Source organism: Xenopus laevis, chromosome 6L, assembly GCF_017654675.1.
Source record: "Xenopus laevis strain J_2021 chromosome 6L, Xenopus_laevis_v10.1, whole genome shotgun sequence".
In the NCBI taxonomy this organism is placed as follows: Eukaryota; Metazoa; Chordata; class Amphibia; order Anura; family Pipidae; genus Xenopus; species Xenopus laevis.
In genome coordinates, this window is record NC_054381.1 from 141326726 (window position 1) to 141348182 (window position 21457).

Here is a 21457-nt window from a genome sequence, read left to right on the forward strand (position 1 = left end):
CACAAAGGAGAATGTTAAAGGGGAACTCCACCCATAAGCTGCTTTCTGCATAAAGAAAAAAAATTACTGCTTTCCAATATACATCTATAGTAAACTGACTTTATTGTGGTCAGTTCTAGCTACTTTCCATGTGGCGTGGAACCACAAATGAGGCCCTCTCTCTCTCAGGGGTAATAAGCCCTTGCAACGGGGTGGAGGCAGGGTGTAGTGGAACTGTAACCAGGTGCAATCGTACAGTAAATGGGCGCCAGTAGTTCTTTAATGCTTAGCCAATGAACTGTATTTATTCAACATAGTGTATATCCACAATGGAGCATAGAACACAGATAGTACAAAGGTAGCATATACTCACAGTACCAGTATAGGCTGAATCCCTGCAGGCCAGAAAATACACAGCAGAGAGAGTTGCAGCCTGTGAGAGGTATTGCCCAGTTTTCAGGATCTCTTTGAGTGGCAGTCTAGGGGAATTCCTATCATCCCTAGTCTCAACACTTTGGTCCCTACTCTGAGTCAGTAATACCCTGGGATCTCAATCCCTCTAATATCCTCGTCGGAGCCTTGAGCTGCTCATCTATATATCCTCTCTATCATTCCTAGAGTGATCTATAAAAGAGTATGCTATCACTTTACTAGGGCCTAGGACTGGTCCTAGGATCACACCCATTCCCTCCAAGCCTGCTTGGTTGGGCTAAAGCAATGGACCCAGACCTCATGGTTCCCAAGACCTTTATATTACTGCACAGTGCCATCTGGTGTACACTGTGAGAACTACAGGGGTTACATAAGCACAAGGTCCTCATAAGGACCCACTTAGGCTTCCATATTACTAGGGATGTGCCTGTCAATAATGTGTAAGGGTGTCTAAATTTTCACATCCCTACACATCCATTAAATATATGTCAATGCCGTTGTTATTGAAAGCAGAATGTCCTGGTGGGCCCAGGTGTCCGTAGGCCTCTTGCTTCTAACCATTTGGCCTATTTCTTAGTCATTCCCTATTTCTTTATAGGAACAAAAATGCTTAATAATAGAAGAATATAGGAAAGGCCCAAATAGAAAGTTGAGTAATAAAAAGTAGCAATATTAATGAATGTGTAGCTTTACACAGAATTTGTTTTTAGACGGGGTCAGTGACCTCCACTTGAAAGCTGGAAAAAGTCAGAAGAAAAGGGCAAACGCTATAAAAAAATAAATAATAATAAAAAAAATAATGACCAATTGAAATGTTGCTTAGAATTGTCCATACTATAACTTACTAGAGGTTAACTTAAAGGTGAACCACCCCTTTAAGGGGTCATAGACACCCCCCCCAACAACCAGCATATCATTTCACAGTTAACTAGATATTTTGATGTAGAGATGTAAGTGGCTGTGTTTATAGCTGGAAGTATAATGATTTAAGGGCAAATAAGAACAAACACAGCACACGGCTGTTCTACAGAGATGAAACCTGCTGTAAGGAAATAATTCTACCCTGTCCCCTCCTGTTCTCACGTAGTGATTAACATGTGCTTATCCCAAGCTCTAATATCTGTGGCGTGTGCTTAGATCTGTCAAGCCGCAAGTATAGCTGTCGGAGTACCCGGCAAGGTCATTGTGCCGTATGATTGTGCCGTATGATGCTTTGCACTCACTAATGGGGCCAATCTGTAACTGAGCCTGGCCAGTCCATTGCACAAGTGCAGGGGGGAATCTGCTGAAAGCATATACACACATTATATATATATATATATTATATACACTGAGCGAGAGAGGTGACATATTCCTCAGTGCCAGCCTCTCACAGACATGCAGCAGCTGGCAGTTAGTGCAAGTCCCTAGTGCACTGCTGACATGACTCAGCACAAATGGGAGGGGCTGAGAAGCAGTTTCCAGTTGATTGCTAATTAGTGCTGGGAACTATAACCAGCCCGTTACTGGTTTACTGTGAGCTACACGGCACTAGAGATTTCTGGAGCCAGGTGTCGGCTTAAAGGAAAACTATACCTCCTGAACATTGTAGGTCTCTAGAAAAATATATTTATAAAACCCTGCTTTATGTAAACAAACTGTTTACATAATTATATACTTTTCTAGAAGTATGTGCCATTGGGTAATCATAAATAGAAAAACTGCCATTTTAAAAAATAAGGGCTGCTCCGGGGTGCACGGTGCACACAAACAAACCATACATGTTAGGTCACATGAGCCAATTAACAGACAGATTTGTGTATTTTGCTCTTAACACGTCTTCCTGTTACAGTTAGAGCTGCAGTATTTCTGGTCAGGTGATCTCTGAGGCAGCACACAGACCATCACAAAATGGTGGCTCAAGGCAAGAGATGTAAAAGGACAAGATTTACTTTAATATATATTCCAGTTTGGTAAGATTCTTTAATATGCTACTTAATTTGATATAAACTATCTGTTTCTTCAATTTTCATTTTGGGGGTATAGTTTTCCTTTAAAGGGATGGGTCACTTTAAGTTAAGTTTTAGTATGTTATAGAATGGCCAGTTCTAAGCAACTTTTCAATTGCTCTTTATAATTTATTTTCTATAGTTTTTTCAATGGTTTGCCCTCTTCTTTCTAGCTTTCAAACGGGGGTCATTGACCCCATCTGAAAACTAAATGCTCTGTAAGGCGTCAAATTTCTTGTTATTAATTACCTTTCTATCCAGGCCCTCTCCTATATTCATATTCTTGTCTCTTATTCAAAGCAATGCATAGTTGATTGGTAATTTGGATTTAATTAGCAATCAGACTGCGGAAACTGGAGCGTTGCCGAAATAAAAAGCTAAATAACTTAAAAACACAAAAAAATAACCAATTGGAAAGTGTCTCAGAATATCACTCTCTACATCATACTAAAAGTTAATTTAAAGGGGAAAAGTACCTTTAAAAACTTTGTCTCTAATCCAAGGATGGATGACTGGCAGTATATAATATTCTAATAAACACAGTTCCCTCTCCAGAGGCAGATATTTCCCCAGTTATAAACAGATAAAGCCCAGCTACTTTATTAAGCTAGCAGAGAGCTGATTTGCCAATTCTCGTGGACAGAAGCCCCCCTATAGAAAAAGTCAGGATGAAAAGCACATGGTTTTGTCCCATATGCCCCTCCACCTTCAAAACACTGATTGGTTAATACCTGGTAACCAATCAGTGGAAACTAAGAGAGCTGAAAAGCAGGAAGTAGTGTTCTGGCTATTATATTAGACATCCAGTCACTCCAGCCTTTATACATTACATTTTTGCCTAATTAACTACATTAGATAATGTGATTTTTTTTTTTATTTTGCACAGCCTATTTACCCAGTTGTTATGTTTACACTGAACTGATCCTTTAAGCCTCTCCTTTAATAAGAATGACCCCATCCAAAACCACTATATATTGTGCAAGACTCCCTGGCAGCCCTAATGTTTCTGTAAATGATCAGATACAAATTGCATAGAAAATTGCACCCCTAATTCAGTGGGAGGCAGGATAATTAGCAGCTTGTACAGTAATGATAGTTACAGGGGTTGTTCACCTTTAACCATCTGGTTGCTAGGGTCCAACTTAACCCTAGCAACCATGCACTGATTTGGATGAAAGACTGGAATATAAATAGGAGAGGCCTGAAAAGAAAGATGAATAATAAAAAGTAGAAATAATACATTTGTAGCTTTACAGAGCTTTTGTTTTTAGATGGGGTCAGTGACCGCCATTAGAAAGCTAGAAAGCTGGAAAGAGTCAGAAGAAGGCAAATACAAAACTATAAAAAATAAACAAAGAGCAATTGAAAAGTTGCTTAGAATTAGCATTTGTAGAACGTGCTAAAATTTAAAGGTGAAACACCCCTTTAAAAGCAGAGGTAGAAGGAATATTCCCAATATAATATATTGACCAGATCAAAGTGCAAGTAATTGGTGACTCAGCACGATACATATAATACACACACTGAGGTGGCTCATCTTTATCTATAGACATGAGGCTGATAATGTCCCACTATTTGTGCCACAATGTCAATAAGTTGGCTTCACCTCTAGCTTTTAACTGCTTTTCTATTTGTTCATTCTGTCGGCTTATTTATTGGTTTGAGATTTTGGCAAGCATTCCTTCCATTGGCCTCCCTGTAATGTTTCAATTCTGAATAACAGAACTTATTTATTATGCCTGAAACGCAGCACAGAAAACTCCAGCACCATTCTTGTAGAATTAAAATCATGTATTCCTTGCCCTTTAAATGGGTGGTTCATCTTGAGGCTTTGAGTTAACTTTTGTATGTTATAAAATGGTCAATTCTAAGCAACTTTCAAATTGGCCTTACATTTTCTAGTTTTTTTTTTTTTTGCCTTCTTCTGATTCTTTCCAGCTTTCAGATAGGGGTCACTGACCCCCCCCCCCATCTAAAAAATAAACCGCAAATGTTCTTTAAGGCTACAAATGTATTGTTATTGCTAGTTTTTATTGCTCATCTTTCTATGCAGGCCTCTCCTATTCCAGCCTCTTATTCAAATCAGTGCATGGTTGCTAGGGGAATTTGGACCCCAGCAAACAGATTGCAGACTGGAGAGCTGCTAAATAAAAAGCTAAAAAAAATAATTAATAAAAATTAACTATTGCAAATGGTCTCAGATTATTCTCTACATCAAGGGTCCCCAACATTTTTCACCTGTGAGCAACATTTAGATGTAAAAAGAGTTGGGGAGCAACACAAGCATGAAAAATTTTCCTGGGTGGTTCCAAATAAGGGCTGTGATTGGCTATTGGTAGCCCCTATGTGGACTGGCAGGAGACTGTTTGGCAGTACATCTGGTTTTTATACAACCAAAACTTGCCTCCAAGTCTGGAATTCAAAAATAAGCTCCTGCTTTGAGGCCACTGGGAGCAACATCTAAGGGGTTGGAGAGCAACATGTTACTCATGAGCTACTGGTTGGGGATCACTGTTCTACATCATACTAAAAGTGAATTCTAAAGGTGAACAATCCCTTTACATCATTAACAGTCTGTATGGAATGGACCGTGATAACCAGAGAATCTGTAATTGGTTTGTTTAGCAATGCTCCAGTTTGGAACCTAACAACCAGTAAACGGCTGAAATTCCAACTTAATGAAGGGGCTTTGTTCATTTACTAGTTTGAATTACACAATTGCTCTTGGTTGCAGCGGAGCTAACATTGTGCACCTCTCATCGGTTAAGGTGAATTATTTTGTAAGAGAAAAAAGGCAGAAGGAATCTTTGGATTGTATATATATATATAGGAAACTCCAACTTACCCTAGCAACCAGAAAACTGCTGCAATTCCAACTTACCCTAGCAACCAGAAAACTGCTGCAATTCCAACTTACCCTAGCAACCAGAAAACTGCTGAAATTCCAACTTACCCTAGCAACCAGAAAACTGCTGCAATTCCAACTTACCCTAGCAACGAAGCAGTGGTTTGAATCGGAGACTGGAAAATAAACAGGAGAGGGCCTGTAAAGAAAGATGAAGTACCAGAGCAAGCTTTTTTTGTGACAAACTGAAAGGCTGCAAACAAAGGAGGTATTCTAGAACATACCAGGTCACCTAGCTCTTTAAGGCTATTGAATCACACAGGAGATCTGCATCTTCCCACTGAGAGACATTTACAAATGATGCGACATATAACAGAGCATTAAGATTAGCTTTAATTTTTCCTTTAAAATAAACCCCAACCCAGTTCAGTGTTACCTGCCCTTTTTAAATCCATGTTTTTTTTGTTTTTACAGGTTTCTAAAACATTGAGGTGAAAGAAAGCGATGCAGATATTTAAAGTGACAGTGTAAATAGTTGAAAAAAATCCATTCATAAAATTTTTATTCCACTTACATCAACTTATTACACATGTTCTTTAACAATTATGCTTGGTTTGTTCATGAAAATTTCCGTAAGACATTAAACAAAGCTAGCCATCATCTCGAGTTATTCCCCTGGTAACTAGTTTCTTTCTTTTTTTTTTTTTTGATTTATTAATTTTTTTTTACAGCCACATGCAAGTTAGGCAAGTATCAAAAACAAAAATAAAACTAAAAGTTAAATATAAGGGTTTGTTTTTCCTTTTCTGCGGCGCTTGATATATAGGGGTATATTTACCGAAGAGTCAAGTTAGAGATCGCCACAGTCCTCTAGAGTGAAATACCGCCACTCTCCATTCATTTCTATGGGATTTTTAAAAGCGTATTTATCAAGGGGTGAAAGTTCATCCTTTGATAAATACTCTTTTAAAAATCCCATAGAAATGTATGGAGAGTGGCGGTATTTCACTCTAGAGGACTGTGGCGATCTCTAACTTGACTCTAATAAATATTCCCATTTGAGTGAAAACATGGATACCAAGCGCGGAGAGTTTAATGCGTCAAGTACGTTTTTTTTTCCTTTTTGATCTTAGGTTGTTGAAAGGATTTAAATACAAATAAGATGGCAAATAGCAACTTTAACAAAAGCAGAAGATTTAGGGGGTCCTTCCTCCTTGGCTACTGGTGGGACAGGTACTTGCCTTCTCATTGGACATTCAGTAAAAAGGACAGGCGGAAACTTGGAGGGTATAAAAGCTTTAGAGGAACATTGGGGCAGGTTCTCTGCACCCAACTGCTTTAGGAATGTCAATGTCTGTGCCCATTGCTCTAACAGGGAAATCCAGCTGCCTCCCCCCCTTCAGCTGTTACAGGCCTACACCTCTATAGTATGGGCAGCCCCATAACAGCTGAGGAGGGGGGAGGCCGAGATTAAAGGGGACCTGTCACCTTAAGAAATAATTCCAAATCCTATTTTATGATGTTGGTCAAGCAAAATAAACTTCACTTACACTATAAAAACTAACATTTTGTTGTTTTTTTTTAGTCTTGGAATTCATAATCACAGCAAGCAGGCAGCAGCCATTTTATGAACATTTTGCGATTAAGGCAGGCGTTGCATCGTGCCAAAATCCTGTTTATGTGCCAGAATGGGGAAGTCAGATACTCTAGTCCATGCTCTGGCTAAACAATTAGATGGTGAGGAGGGAAGGGGAATGTTTTAATAAAATAAAATAATAATTTTGGTTTCAGGTTTGATTTGAAAATATTTATTATACAGCTTTTTATGTCTGGGTGACAGGTCCCCTTTAAGCACCCCTGCAAACGATCACTTATTTTCCATGATGCTTCGCTCCATTAGAATAGCTCAAACACAGGGGCTTGTGGTGGATCCACAGTGTACCAGAAGTACTTTGCCAAAACACTTAAAACATGTATAAAAACTCAACATCCCTAGATTGGCCACCTTAAAGAGAAAAAAACCCCCAAAATGATCATTTCCCCCAAATATTAACTGGCTCTATTCCCTATTATTAAACACAAAAAAAAAAAAAAAAAACACATGGGAAATATAGAAGTCCAAAGAGAAGTAACAAACCGTAATTGTAAACAAAATAAAACAAAAAAACAAAAACCTATTTGTGGGACAGTAAGGATGACGAATGGTCTATTGTGTAAATTTTATGAGGCAGACAAAAAGGAAGGCCCATTAGTTCTCCCCTCCTTCTCCTTGTTCAGCTTCATCCCCTTGGGTGTCTGATGTCCACAACTAAAATAAAAGGTTCAAAAATAGATTAATACAAAATATTTCAAGAGTATTCACTTTTTTATGGGTTATCCATTACAATTACGATTTCGTAGCACCACCATCAAGCATCGCCACATCCATGCTGTACAGGTACAGGACCTGTTATCCAGAATGCTCAGGACCTGAGGTTTTGCAGATAAAGGATCTTTCCGTAATTTGGATCTTCATACTTTAAGTCTACTAGAAAAGCATGTGAAGATTAGATAAACCCAATAGGCTGGTTTGAGGATTAATTATATCTTAGTTGGATCAAGTACAAGGTACTCTTATTATTACAGAGAATAAGGAAATCTCTTAAAAATTTGGATTATTTGATTATACTGGAGTCTATTGGAGATTACCTTTCCGTAATTCGGAACGTTCTGGATAACGAGTTTCCGGATAACTGATCCCATATCTGTATATAAGAGGGTGCTCATTCCCACCAGACAGGTAAACATTGGCAAGAATAGGGAATTTAAAGGACAAGGTAATTAATGATGGGCGATTGTAATCACTAAGAGGAATGACAGAACTTCTCTTTAGGGCAGAGACACACGGGCAGATTCGGGGAGAGTAGTCACCCGGGCGACAAACCTCTTCTTTGGGGCAACTAATCTCCCCAAACTGCCTCCCGCTGGCTAGAATGAAAATCGCAGGCGGGATGCCACTCTGAACGCTTCACTTTCCAAAGCCGCCCGAAGTTTCCTTGTGATGCATCTGCCCAAAGACTCCCGTATGAAAAGCAGCCATTGCTGGGGCCACACTACCATAAACCCATATTTGAGAAATATTGCATAATGAATAATGTTCCCCCCACTGAAGAGTTCCATGACCACGTAAAAGCATAAGTCGGGTGCTTTTATAAAAGTCATGGAAGGCCTCGGTGATTTCTAATATCCTTATATTTTTAAACAGGGGGCCTTTATTATAATACACAAGTTTCAGTGGGTCATATGGCAAAAGTTGCATCACTGAGAACCAATTAGAACTGATCATGTGACTAATCAACGTTTATAAGGACATCATTTACAGGATATCCTTGACTCTTGTGTATTATATAGTGAATATCATACCCTCTATTGTATAAGGATATACTAAAGTATAAGGATATAAGTCACGAGGAGTCCAGAGTGCTTTTATACAGGTCATGGAACTCCAAGGTGATATCCTTATATTTAAAAACAGGGGGTACATTAGTCATTATAACAGACGTTTTAGTGACAGAAATGACAACACTGAGCACCGATGACATCATCAAGCTCTGTTTATATAGTGAATAAAGTACCCCCTATTGCAAAATATAAGGATAGTCTAAGTCACTAGGAGCTCCATGACCATATAACAGCACGAGAATGACTGTTTTTATACAGGTCATGGAACTCCGAGGCGACCTCCAATATCCTCATTTTTCAACAAGGGGTACTTTATTTATAATACACAAAAGCAATGAATATCCTGTAAATTATATCTTTATAAACGGTGACTAGTGATGTCAGTTAAACAGTGAGTAGTGATCTTGTTTTCATCACATAACTCACTAAAACTTGTGTATTATAATAAAGTACCCCTTGTTGGAAAATATAAGGATATTAGAAGTAACCTCGGAGTTCCATGACCTGTATAAAAACACTTGTGTTTTTATATGGTCATGAAACTCCTCGGTGATTTATAATATCCATATATTTTACAATAGGGGCTACTTTATTCACTATATTATAATACACACGTTTTAGTGAGTCGTGACAAAAATGACATCACTACTCACCGTTTATAACTGATGACATCACTAGTCACCATTTATTTATAAGGATATAATTATTTTTAAGGATATAATTTACAAAATATTCATGGCTTTTGTGCAATAAAAGTATAATTTACAGGATATTGGTGGCTCGTGTATTATATGTGAATCGAGTATTTTGAGATGAAAGCGAATGCCCATGGACTTACTGTTAAGTTGTCTCTCAGTAACTGCATTATTAATGTGCTGTCTTTGTAGGACTCTTCACTCAAAGTGTCAAGCTCAGCAATGGCTTCATCAAAAGCCTGTAAATAGCACAAAAGCAGAGGTTACTTGTATTGCAGAGAAATCCTTTCCTTGTGTCTGGTAATGCACCACCAGGGTGAGGAAACACTTACGGCCTTGGCGAGAGCACATGCTTTATCTGGACAGTTGAGGATCTCATAGTAGAACACAGAGAAGTTCAGGGCCAGACCCAATCGGATTGGATGTGTTGGTTGCATTTCAGTTTTGCTGATGTCAAAGGCATCTTGATACGCCTTCTGTGACTGGCCCACGATTTCTAGCGATACAGACGGACATGTTAGATTGGTTGTACATTCCTGTGAGTGGAACGTGTGGAATACAAAGGAATAAGCCTTACATTAAAGGACCAGTAACAACAGTTACGAAAAAAAAAAAAAAAGACGCCAACACATATTAAACTTTAAAGTCTTTATTAAGAAATAACTTACAGAAACTCTGCTTGCGCTCCTCTTCAGAAAAGGCGATCGGCAATCCTTTGTGCGGCGCTCGGTTTCTCCACCCTGCTTTCCTTATAGGAGATAGCCAGGGAGGAGAAATAGAGCATCGCACGATGGATCGTCGCCCTGTCGTCGTTTCTGAAGAGCATAATCAAATTTCGGTAAAGTTATTTCTTAATAAAGATTTTAATATGTGTTGGCATCTTTTTTTTCGTAGCATACTAACATTTTTCTACTGGTCCTTTAAAGCTTTACACTTTTTTTATGCTCTGAAATCCCTAATTAGAAATGGTGAATGCAATAAACATACTTAAAGGGGTGGATCACCTTTAAGTTAACTTTTAGTATGTTATAGAATGGTCAATTCTAAGCAATATTTCATTTGGTCTTCATTATTTATATTTTATATGTTTTTCATTATTTGCCTTCTTCTGACTCTTTCCAGCTTTCAAATGGGGGTCACTGACCCCATCTTAAAAACAAATGCTCTGTAAGGCCATAAATGTAGTTATTGCTACTTATTACTCAGGCCCTCTCCTAGTCATATTCCAGTCTCTTATTCAAATCAGTGCATGGTTGTTAGGGTAACTTGGACCCTAGCAACCAGATTGCTGAAATTGCAAACTGGAGAGCTGCTGAATAAAAAGCTAAATAACTCAAAAACCACAAGTAATAAAAAATGAAAACCAATTGCAAGTTGTCTCAGAATATCACTCTCCACATGATACTAAAAGTTAACGCAAAGGTGAACAACCTCTTTAAAGAGACAGTGTGCGCCCTTTTTTCAACAGTTGAATGAACAGGGCTTGCTCTAGACATACTTTTTGCCTATTGTTATTTGTGGCACTAAAGCAGAATATTAAACCAGTTTTACTTTGGCACTTCCTGTCACTTCTGGGATCTGAGGATTGGAGGAGAATCTGAGAACATTATTAGTGCACGGAGAAGCCCTCCAATACTGAGCTGCTCAAAGACTGGAATTAGGGAAGAGAAAAAAAAAAAAAAATAGAGAATGGGAAAAAAGCCCAATTTACTAATAGGGCTTTATAAGGCTAGGGCCAGACGATGTTTAGCATTACTGCTTCTCCGCAGGCAGAGAATCAGCTGCCTCTTGCCTTTTCAAGTGGGGGCAGATTTCGGCACGAAATGCAAAATATTGTGTTTCTGTGCTTAAATCCACTGCTTCTGCCGGCACGAAACAATGCTTCTGGGCACAGGCAAACCAGGAGCGGAAGTGCAGACGAAGACCTGAGATCATCTGGCCATGGCAAAAACATAGGATTTTTTATTTAATGAAGAGGATGGAAAACATGACAAAGTTATATTTGTGTTTTTTTTATTTTTATTTAGCAAAGGTGGTTTCAAATGTAAACTATGCCTTTAAAGGTTTTTTTTATTTTACACTCCTAACACTTTCAGTTCAGATGGTTTCAGCTAAGATTTTTCTTTGGTGAACGACCGATTTTAGCTAAATCCGACCAATCCGTCAAATTATCGTGAAATTAGTGGGATTGGAATGATCGTACATCTGTCAGAAAATTGATCAGCCAGGTTAAAAAAGATTTTATTGGTCCCAGTGCAATCTATCCATGTTTGCAGGGCCAAGCAGGCAGCTCCCCTTCAGTTTTGTTGGCAACATCGCCTGAAATAGTCTTTTTAGTTGATGGACACCGTACATTTAAACGATCGATTCGCGATAATCGTGGTCTCACGATAACAAAAAGATCTTTACATCTATGGCCAGCTTAAATTGATACATTTAGTTGATACATTTGTTATCTTTGTCCCTGCTGAGCAGAATCTCTGGGTTTCATTACAGGCAGCTGTTAGAATTGATACAATAGTTGCTAATACTCCAGAGATGCTGCTGAGAAATGTATCAACTAAATGTTCAGATTCTACATCTAGGATTACCGAGCTGCCAAACATCAGGAAATGTAAAAACTTTTAAATTATGGAAAAACAGTAAAAAATGGAAAGCAAAAACAATCTGCCACAACTCAACTGAAAAATAGTGTTTTCAAGGCTTTAAAGTCAGTGTTCATCATTCCTCTCTAGGTATAGGATTTGGTAAGGGTCAGTTTGTTCATAACAAGGATACAAATAGAAGCAAATAGTTTCAGACATTGTGCCAAGAATATCTAGGTCAGCAAATAAGTTTTCATACCAAATCTCACTTTAACTGGCCTTCATATTCATATATGCTTTCTGGTGTATTTTAGAGGCATTTGGCAAAAACGACGACAGGGCGACAATCCATCATGTGGCGCTCGATTTCTCCTCCCTGGCCATCTCCTATAGAAGGCAGGGAGGAGAAACCGAGAGAAGCACAATGGCTCGCCGCCCTATCACCGTTTCTGAAGAGGAGTGCATGCACAGAATCGGTAAGTAATTGGCGCCTGTGAACTCCATGGACAGGACCTGCGCAGAGGGGTGAGTAACAAGTTAGGGGCATTTGCCCAGGGGAACAGGTAGGCCGGGGGGAGGAGGGATTTTTGCGCCTAGGGGGTTTCCTTCTCCTTTAATAAAAGCTTTGCGAATTAAAACTGAAAACAGTCTTGGTGGGTTTTTTTTTTCTTTAAAAAGAAACAATTTCTTAAAAAAAACAAAAAAAAAAAACTTGTTACTGGTCTTTTAAAGGGGTGGTTCACCTTTAAGGTAACTTATGTTATAGAACAGTCAATTCTAAGCAACTTTTCAATTGTTTTCATTATTTATAGTTTTTTGCCCTTTTCTTCGGACTCTTTGCAGCTTTCAAATGGGTGTCGCTGACCCCTACTAAAGAGCTCTGTAAGGCTACAAATGTACTGCTTTTGCTATTTTTTTTTTAAGAATCCTTCTATGCGGACTCTCTCCTATTCATATTCCAGTCGCTTCTTCAAATCAGTGCATGGTTGCTAGGGTAATTTGGACCCTAGTTACCAGATTGCTTGAAATGCAAATTGAGGAGCTGCAGAATAAAAAGCTAAATAACAAAAACCTTCAATAATAAAAAATGAAAACAAATGGCAAATTGTCTCAGAATATCACTATCTAGATAGTACTAAAAGTTATCTCAAAGGTGAACAACCCCTTTAATGGTGAGGTTGCCTTCTTGTTCCAAGCCTTCCTAAGGGTAAAGAGCACCACAGTTTGGGATCCACTGGCTTAAGGGGTTTTTATCAACACTGGGCAAATTTGCCCAAGGACACTAAGCCATGACAACCAATGAAATTGCTGCATTCATTGTTTTATCTGCAGCTGGCTGAAGAAAGCCAGTCACTGATTGCTTGCTACATAGGAAACCTTGCCCAGTGTCTTCTTGGGGATCAGATATCCTGGGAAGGCGCATGTTGTGGCTGTATAACCTTTCAAACATCTACTAAACCCTGAGTGATGCCCATCCCCAATTGTTATTGCACCACTTAGAGAAACTGGCAGTCTGTGTAGAGAGCATGGTGGAAAGCAACTAGGGACGACCCATGTTGATGCAAAGAAAACCAGTGCAAAGTCAGTTTAAAAAAGGTGTTTTTTTTCTTATACATAAACACAAATTAAATTCAACTTGGGGAGATATTAAAAAATTTAATTTTTAAAAGTCGGATGAATTTAAACAACCCGAAAACTTGAATCTAATTAGATCAAACTCGATTCGAGTTTTTTCTAAAAAAAAAAAAAATAAAAAAATAAAAAAAAACTAGAATGTCAGGAAGGCTGGAAACATCTCAAAATTGATCCCTGGACATCTCCCCAAAAAATTGACAGGTATTAAGTTATGAATAGTCAAATTCGAGAATGATAAATCTCAAAAATCAAATTAGATTTTTTTTTTTTTTAAAAAAAACTTCATTAGAATTTGGCTAATTCCCTAGTCAAATTTGACAGTTTTGACCATAAAAAAAAAAAAAATTTGAAATAAAATTTTCCATTTGACCCTTGATAAATCTGCCCCTGAATTTGTTAAAGGACTAGGATTTTACAACAAAAAAACCTACCTGTCTTTGCATTGCCAGCGGCTACTTCAGCCAAGTAACGATAATAATCACCCTTCATTTTCAAATAGAAAACTTTGCTTTCTGGTTGCGTGGCATTGGCAATCAAGAATTTGTCCAGAAGATTCTGCAAAAGGCAAACAAAGTGCAGGTTAAAACACGGGGATAAGGAAAAGACACATTCAAAGTCTGTGCTTCGGGCAGAGGTCAATGATATTTCTTCATTAAAATCATTGGCTGAACGGGCATTCAATCAAGGATAACTTTACACCAAAAACTGTTGCGCAGAAAAAACGAGATGTAATTTTAAGCAACTTTCCAATATAGATAATCTTGAAGTGATCTGTAAATGTAACGGCTATTAGTACCTATCTGGCTGTTCATATTCTCTGCAATGTTTGTTTTAATTCCAGAAATACAGGTACGGGATCGGTTATCTAGAAGCCAGTTATCCAGAAAGCTCCGAATTACGGAGTCAGAGTCCATTTTATTCAAATAATTCACATTTTTAAAATTATTTATTTTTTTCTCTGTAGAAGTAAATGTACCTTGTATTTGATTAAAACTATTTGAAAACTGAACCAGGTTTATTTAATCTTTATGATTTTCTAGCAGACTTAAGGTAAGAATATCCAAATTACAGAAAGATCCGTTATCCGGAAAGCCCCAGGTCCCCAGCATTCTGGATAACAGGTCCCATAGCTGTAATACAGTTATAACAACAGCATTTCCCATCAAGTTGCTACTGGACACAACATTGTCAAATGAGAAGTCAACGACTCGGCAATAGGCTAGAAAAGTAGGGTGCGACTGGAATACTTAAATGGAGAGATTTCTCACTATGATTTGGTATGTTCACAATCTTCTGGGCCTACAAGAGATGGTTATTGCTCTACAAGATATGAGAAAATTTGGAGAGTTGCACCTGCCAAACCACTTCCAAAACTATTCCAAACAGTTATTGAAACATGACTGGAAATACAGTGGCCCCTTCAGTAACAGAAAACAAGCAGCTATCTCAAAATGATCATACCCATCATGAACTACTGTTATAGTCACTTCAAATACAGGCATGGGATCCTTTATCAGGAAACCTGTTATCCAGAAAGCTCAGAATTACAGGAAGGCCATCTTCCATAGAATCCATTTTATGCAATTTTTTTTTTTTTTTTTAAATATTTCCCTTTTCTCTGTAATAATAAAACAGGACCTTGTAATTGGTTCAAACTAAGATATAATTAATCCTTATTGGAAGCAAAACCAGCCTATTGGGTTTATTTAATGTTTACATGATTTTCTAGTAGACAAGGTATGAAGATCAAAATCATGGAAAGATCCGTTATCCAGAAAACCCCAGGTCCCGAGCATTCTGGGCAACAGATCCCATACCTGTTAATTTGAAGGTGGAAGCACTGCATCCCTTTAAACTCTTAAAGTAGCTTCCAATCGCTTTCCCCTGTCCCTTCCAATCTCTGTCCCCTATTGCAATAACACTTGGACTGTGAGTGGATAAGCCTCTGTACATGGTCATACCAGCAATGATTAAATATGTGACCGTCATTTAAATTTCCTTCCATTAGTCCAATTAAAACTGGACACTTGTTAATCCTGACGTGCCCAATCACTTCCACACCAGAGTCACGCTACCTGCTCATAAAGGCATTAGAATTACAATCAGGACTGGGCCGTAGGACAGGTTAACCATTGCACGACCCCGACCAGATAGAGAAGCTTTCTGCAGGCGGCCCATAGGCCATGAACTCGAGATCTGTATGGCTGAAGACAAATTGGAACACTGGATAATTGTTGCTCCTGCACACGGGCATATGTAAATGCACAGCCTATTCACTGTTTAAAGGACTCACCAAAACTCAAAGCTTTTCTCCCTCCCTTAGGTTTGAGGTTACATTTTTCCCGAATTCACTTTGTTTCAGTGTGTTATCCAGTAGGACAGCCCTGCACTGTAATGATTATCCATTTATACAAGTGGAGACAACAGTAAACCTTTTACCTTTTAATTCCTGAGCCTGCCAAACAATTATTAATGATTAAGAAAAGCATCACAGTCAACTAGAATCTTATGAGTGAAATGGAAGCTATTTCTTCATGCCAAAAGGACAAACGTAACCCCAAACAAATCTACATTATTTCACTCAATGTAAACAAAAGCTACGTATTTATGCCTAAAATAAAAAGTGCACATTAAGTAAATCCTTTTGCTCTGATAAAGGCATGCATTTCCTGATTATGCAGCGCCTTCCTGCCTGTTAAAAAGCAACAGTCCAGTCGTGCTTTATGGTTAAAATCATAGCTTTTCAAATTTGAATTCCAATAGGGCAGTAAACGTCCCGGTTTAATCAGTAGGGTGTGTGCCAAAAATACTTTTGCATATTCTTTTAATTAGGAAAAATATATGGTTTTTGTTATTTCTTGAAATAAACAGGGCAAACGCAAGCTGCTTCATGTTTGGTCTTTGCAAACTAGATTACAAGTACAGGTGTGGGATCAGTTATTGGGAAACCAGTTATCCATAAAGCTTAGAATTACAGAAAGGCCATGTTCCATAGACTCCACTTTATCCAGAGAATCTAAATTATTAAAAATGAGTTTCCTTTTTCTCTGTAGTAATAAAACAGTACCTTGTACTTGATCCCAAATAAGATATAATTAAAACTTATTGGAAGCAAATGCTTACATGATTTTCTAGTAAATTTAAGGTATAAGGATCCAAATTACAGAAACATCCCTTATCCAGAAAACCAGGTTACAAGCATTTTGGATAACAAGTCCATTATGAGGTGGGGGGGAGAGATTATCTGTGCACTTGTAATCTAAATATCAACCTCACAAGGACCAAACATGGAGTAACTCCAGTTTCCCTGTTTAGCTCAAGAAATTTATATATATATATATATAATTTTAAATATCAATACGGGAATGGGATCTGTTATCCAGAATGCTTAGGACCTGAGGTTTTTTGGATAACGGATCTTTCCTTAATTTGGATTACGTTTTGCTTCCAATAAGGATTAATTGTATTTTAGATGGGGTCAAGTACACGGTAATATTTTATTATTACAGAGAAAAGGGAGATCATTTTTAAAAGTTTTGATTATTTGATTGTAATGGAGTCTTTATGGATAACGTGTTTCCAGATAATGGATCCCATACCTGTACAATGAGGTATGTTCAGCACAATCTCTATTAATTGCACTCAAGTTGAACAAGTGCCATTTTAGAGAAAAAATGCTCTGGAATATTCGTGCCACAAATACATGAACATGTGAATATGTAGATACAGAAACGGTGTATGGACAATACCCAAAAATGGTCTGTGATGCTCTAGTGGAGATCAAAGCATAAAACACATGAGAGAGAGGGAATTTACAGCAGGCAAGTGAAGATTTCAGGCCTCCCAGTTGAGCAAGCCGTTGGAATTTCACACACTTTCCCAGTGAGAGTGGCGTAAAGAAGTACGTCAAACAAACCTAATGGCGTAATCTGATTAAGGAGTATTTTCAGATCACTTTCACTAGGTCATTGGATTGGTTCTGTACAGACCAGACACGTTTCTTCTAACAAAGGTTTAAGTATCTTGCATCGTTATGAGCTCCCGGCAAGATGCAATTTCACAGCATTTCTAAGCATTTGGCTCAGATATACTAAAGGTATTATGTGGTTTACAGCTGAAGCGTCTCAAGAATGTGACCAGTACATTTCTTGTTGGGTACGGGTGTTGCCCAAAATGCCGCTGAATCTCTTTCCGTTCAGATGACAGGGCAGTCATAGATGTGGCACAATTAAAAACGTGTCCAATTAGAAGCTGTGGATGACGCAGGGCAGGTAGCAGTGTTTTCATCACCAACAGAGTGATTTGTCTAAGTTGGGAAACTGGGCAGCAAACTGGATAATGAGGTTCAATGATGATAAATGCAGGTTATGCACTTTAATATAAATGCAAGTTATACACTAAATGGCAGTGTGACGGGAGTTTCCTTAAATGAGAAGGATCTAGGGGTTTTTGTAGATAACAAGTTTGTCTAATTCTGGGCCGTGTCATTCTGTGGCTACTAAAGCAAATAAAGTTCTGTCTTGCATAAAAAAGGGCATTAACTCAAGGGATGAAAACATAATTATGCCTCTTTATAGGTCCCTGGTGAGGCCTCATCTGGAGTATGCAGTGCAGTTTTGGACTCCAGTCCTTAAGAGGGATATAAATGAGCTGGAGAGAGTGCAGAGACTAAGTGCAACTAAACAGGGGAGACTGTCATGGTTGGGCTTTTTTTTTTCCCGGAAAAAAGGCGCTTGCGAGGGAACATGATTACACTTTACAAGTAGATTAGAGGGAGGGGTGTGTGTATTGATGCTGGGTTTTCATTTGGAGGGGTTGAACTTGGTGGACTGTCTTTTTTCAACCCGATTTAACTATGTAACTATGTAACTAACTATGTAACAAACTATGTAACACAAGTTGACATCATGGGAAACCTTAAAATGCATCCTTTAATATACACAGTAATATGGGGTATGCTCTCATGGAGGTAACATGGGGTACAGTGGTGTAACTATTGGGCCCCCAAAATGTCTACAGGTTGATGTGTTTACCAATATTTTTTGAAACTGTACATGAATTAGGGCAGTGTGGGGGGCCACAGAGTCTGCTTTCTCTGTACGCCCCTGATGGGGTAATGAATGGCTATGAGAATGCAGCCCTGTAGTTTGCCAAGGAGCTTCTATTTGTTCCAACCCTTTCGTCAGTACTTGAAAGCGGATTGTTCAGACTGGTGCAGTTGTTGGTATAGCTAGTTTGCAGCACTAGGATCTTTAACTCGTTCCTGATCAGGGAATCTTAATATAGTTTTCTGGACTTCCTTCTACAGCGTTCTCACCAGGCCCTTTTTGCTGTACAGCTCATCTGTCTTTTTCCCCAACCCCGCCCTGCTTCACTGCGGCCCCCGCTTTGACAGATTACAATTCTTCTTTTAGACACAGTCAGGAATGTGCATGATATATGCAGAAGTGTACAGTCCTACTGGCTTGTGCAAAAACTCTTCTAATAGGGTACAAGAGGCTCTCTTTTAGGAAGTATCCGTCGGGGGTCCATCTTCCTCAAAACATGCCTGTGGGTTAAACAGCTCTTGCTGAAACGTATACTACCATAGTGGTTCCAAAGTGAGGGACTAGCCTGATGCCCAGTTAGGGCACCCATTAGCACACCTAGATATCTTTGAAGGCCAGAATGAAGATCAGTGATCATGTTCTAGATTAGCGATCCCCACCCAGTAGCTCAGGAGCAACACGTTGCTCACCAAACCCTTGGCTGTTGCTCAAAGTAGTCTCAAAGCAGGTGCTATTTTTTTTTTATTTTTTTTTTAATTCCCGGCTTGAAGGTAAGTTTTAGCTGCATAAAAAATTTTTTCCTGCCAAACAGAGCCTCATGTAAGCTGGCAGTCCACATAGGGGCTACTAATAGCCAATCAGAGCCCATAGTTTGCCCAGGAAGGTTATGCATGCTTATGTTGCTCTCCAGCTTTCTTTACATTTTAATGTGGCTCACGGCTACAAAAGGTTGGGGACCCCTGTTCTAGATACTCCTTCAAACAAAGCAAAGTTTTGAGATTTGTCGAACCTTAGGTAAAGTGGTCCCTGAACAAATGTGGGAAATCAAAGGGGCACTTTAAAAATCCCCAAACTGCAGACCTAGTACAAAAATTGACAAGCGGTGGGGCAAAAAAGCTAGCCATACATATGGAGATGCGCTCATTTGGTGACCCCATATCTCTCCCAGAAATACCCACCAGGTGATATTAGGCTTATCCAATTGTGAGCCCTAAAGCCCAATGGTCGGTTCATAATGAGGTTGGATCGAGGACCGCATCAACGAACCAACACAGTCCTCAATCCGATGGGATTTTGAACATCCGGCCTTTCTTTCGGCGATATCGACCTGTACATCAGGTGGTCACTGAAATAAAATGGGTAAGCTCCCCACCTACAACATATAGATGGATTTTCGACTTACCGGAAAATCTTTTTCTAGACGGCCTGGACTGTCAGTGCAGCAACCATGGGTTAAGTATCCACCTCCGGAGGCAGGACAGAAGAAAAAATTAGAATCTCGACTCCGCCCCCTTCATATAAGCTCGTGCTCCTCCTGATTCCCCTCAGTTTGGTCTGACAGCTCAGATAGGAGAAGAGAAAGGATAGCAGAGAAGAGCGAGAAGAGATTCATAATAACAACAGTATTAACTCGCCAACTGGCAACAATATTGAACTATAATGAAAGGGTGGGGCTTACTGCACTGACAGTCCAGGCCGTCTAGAAAAAGATTTTCCGGTAAGTCGAAAATCCATCTTTCTCTAGAACGGCCCTTCCTGTCAGTGCAGCAACCATGGGGACGTCCGAAAGCTGTCCCATCTTTTTTAGGGCCGGGTTCAATTTACTGTTTCCTCACAACTGCTTGAAGTACTTTTCGACCAAAAGCAGCAGGAGTTGAATGAAACACATGAAGTCTATAAAATTTTGCGAATGTAGACAAAGAAGCCCAAGTGGCTGCCTTACAGATTTGTTCTGGAGTGGCCAGATTATACAAGGCCCAGGATGCACTTAGTGCTCTGGTAGAATGAGCTCGGACTTTGAAGGGCCTAGGTTTGTGACTAAGGTCATAAGCACAATTGATCGTCTCAACCAGCCATCTAGCAACTGTGCGTTTAGAAGCAGGTGACCCTTTGTTCTGACCATACGTAACCAAAAAGGAATCTGATTTCCTATAATCCTTGGACCTGTCTAGGTAATAGCGAACTGCTCTCACTACATCTAGTTTATGAAGTGCCTTTTCCTTGGGATTAGCTGGCCTAGGGCAGAAAGAAGGAAGATTAATTTCCTCATTTATGTGGAAAGCAGAAACCACCTTGGGCTGGAAAACTGGAATAGTCCTGAAAACTGCCCTGTCCTGATGCAAAATAAGCCAGGGTTCCTTACAAGATAGGGCTGCCATGTCAGAGACTCGTTTTGCTGAGGTAATGGCTAAGAGAAACGTCATCTTCCAGGTAAGAAATTTAAGCGAGCAGGAAGCCAAAGGCTCAAACGGGGGACCCTGTAATACATTGAGGACAAGTGTAAGATCCCAGGGTGGTGTTGGGTCCCTGTATGGAGGCCTAACCTTACCCACTCCCTGCATGAACTGCAAGATATCTGGTTCCCCTGCCCACTGATGTTGTAGTAGAATAGAAAGGGCTGAGATCTGGCCTTTGAGGGTTGCTAAGGAGAGACCTAAATGGAACCCCCGAGTAAGGAATTCAACAATTGTTGGAACTGATGCTTGCTGCCACTGAAACTGCCTGGGTTCACACCAGTCTATGAAAGCTTTCCAAGTTCTATGATAGACTCTAGATGTGGACCGTTTTCGGGCTTTCAACAGAATGTCAG

At 39.2% G+C, this 21457-nt stretch overlaps 1 protein-coding gene across 1 annotated transcript in view; it reads right to left on the reverse strand.

Moving 5' to 3' along the window:
- Positions 1-6371: 6371 nt before the first annotated feature.
- ywhaz.L (tyrosine 3-monooxygenase/tryptophan 5-monooxygenase activation protein zeta L homeolog) overlaps positions 6372-21457 on the reverse strand; it is a 30270-nt gene continuing 15184 nt past the window's right edge. The window contains 4 exon segments of the mRNA NM_001086449.1: positions 6372-7552; positions 9524-9619; positions 9713-9876; positions 14032-14155. Coding sequence (NP_001079918.1) covers positions 7493-7552; positions 9524-9619; positions 9713-9876; positions 14032-14155 — 444 coding nt within the window. The 3' untranslated portion in view covers positions 6372-7492.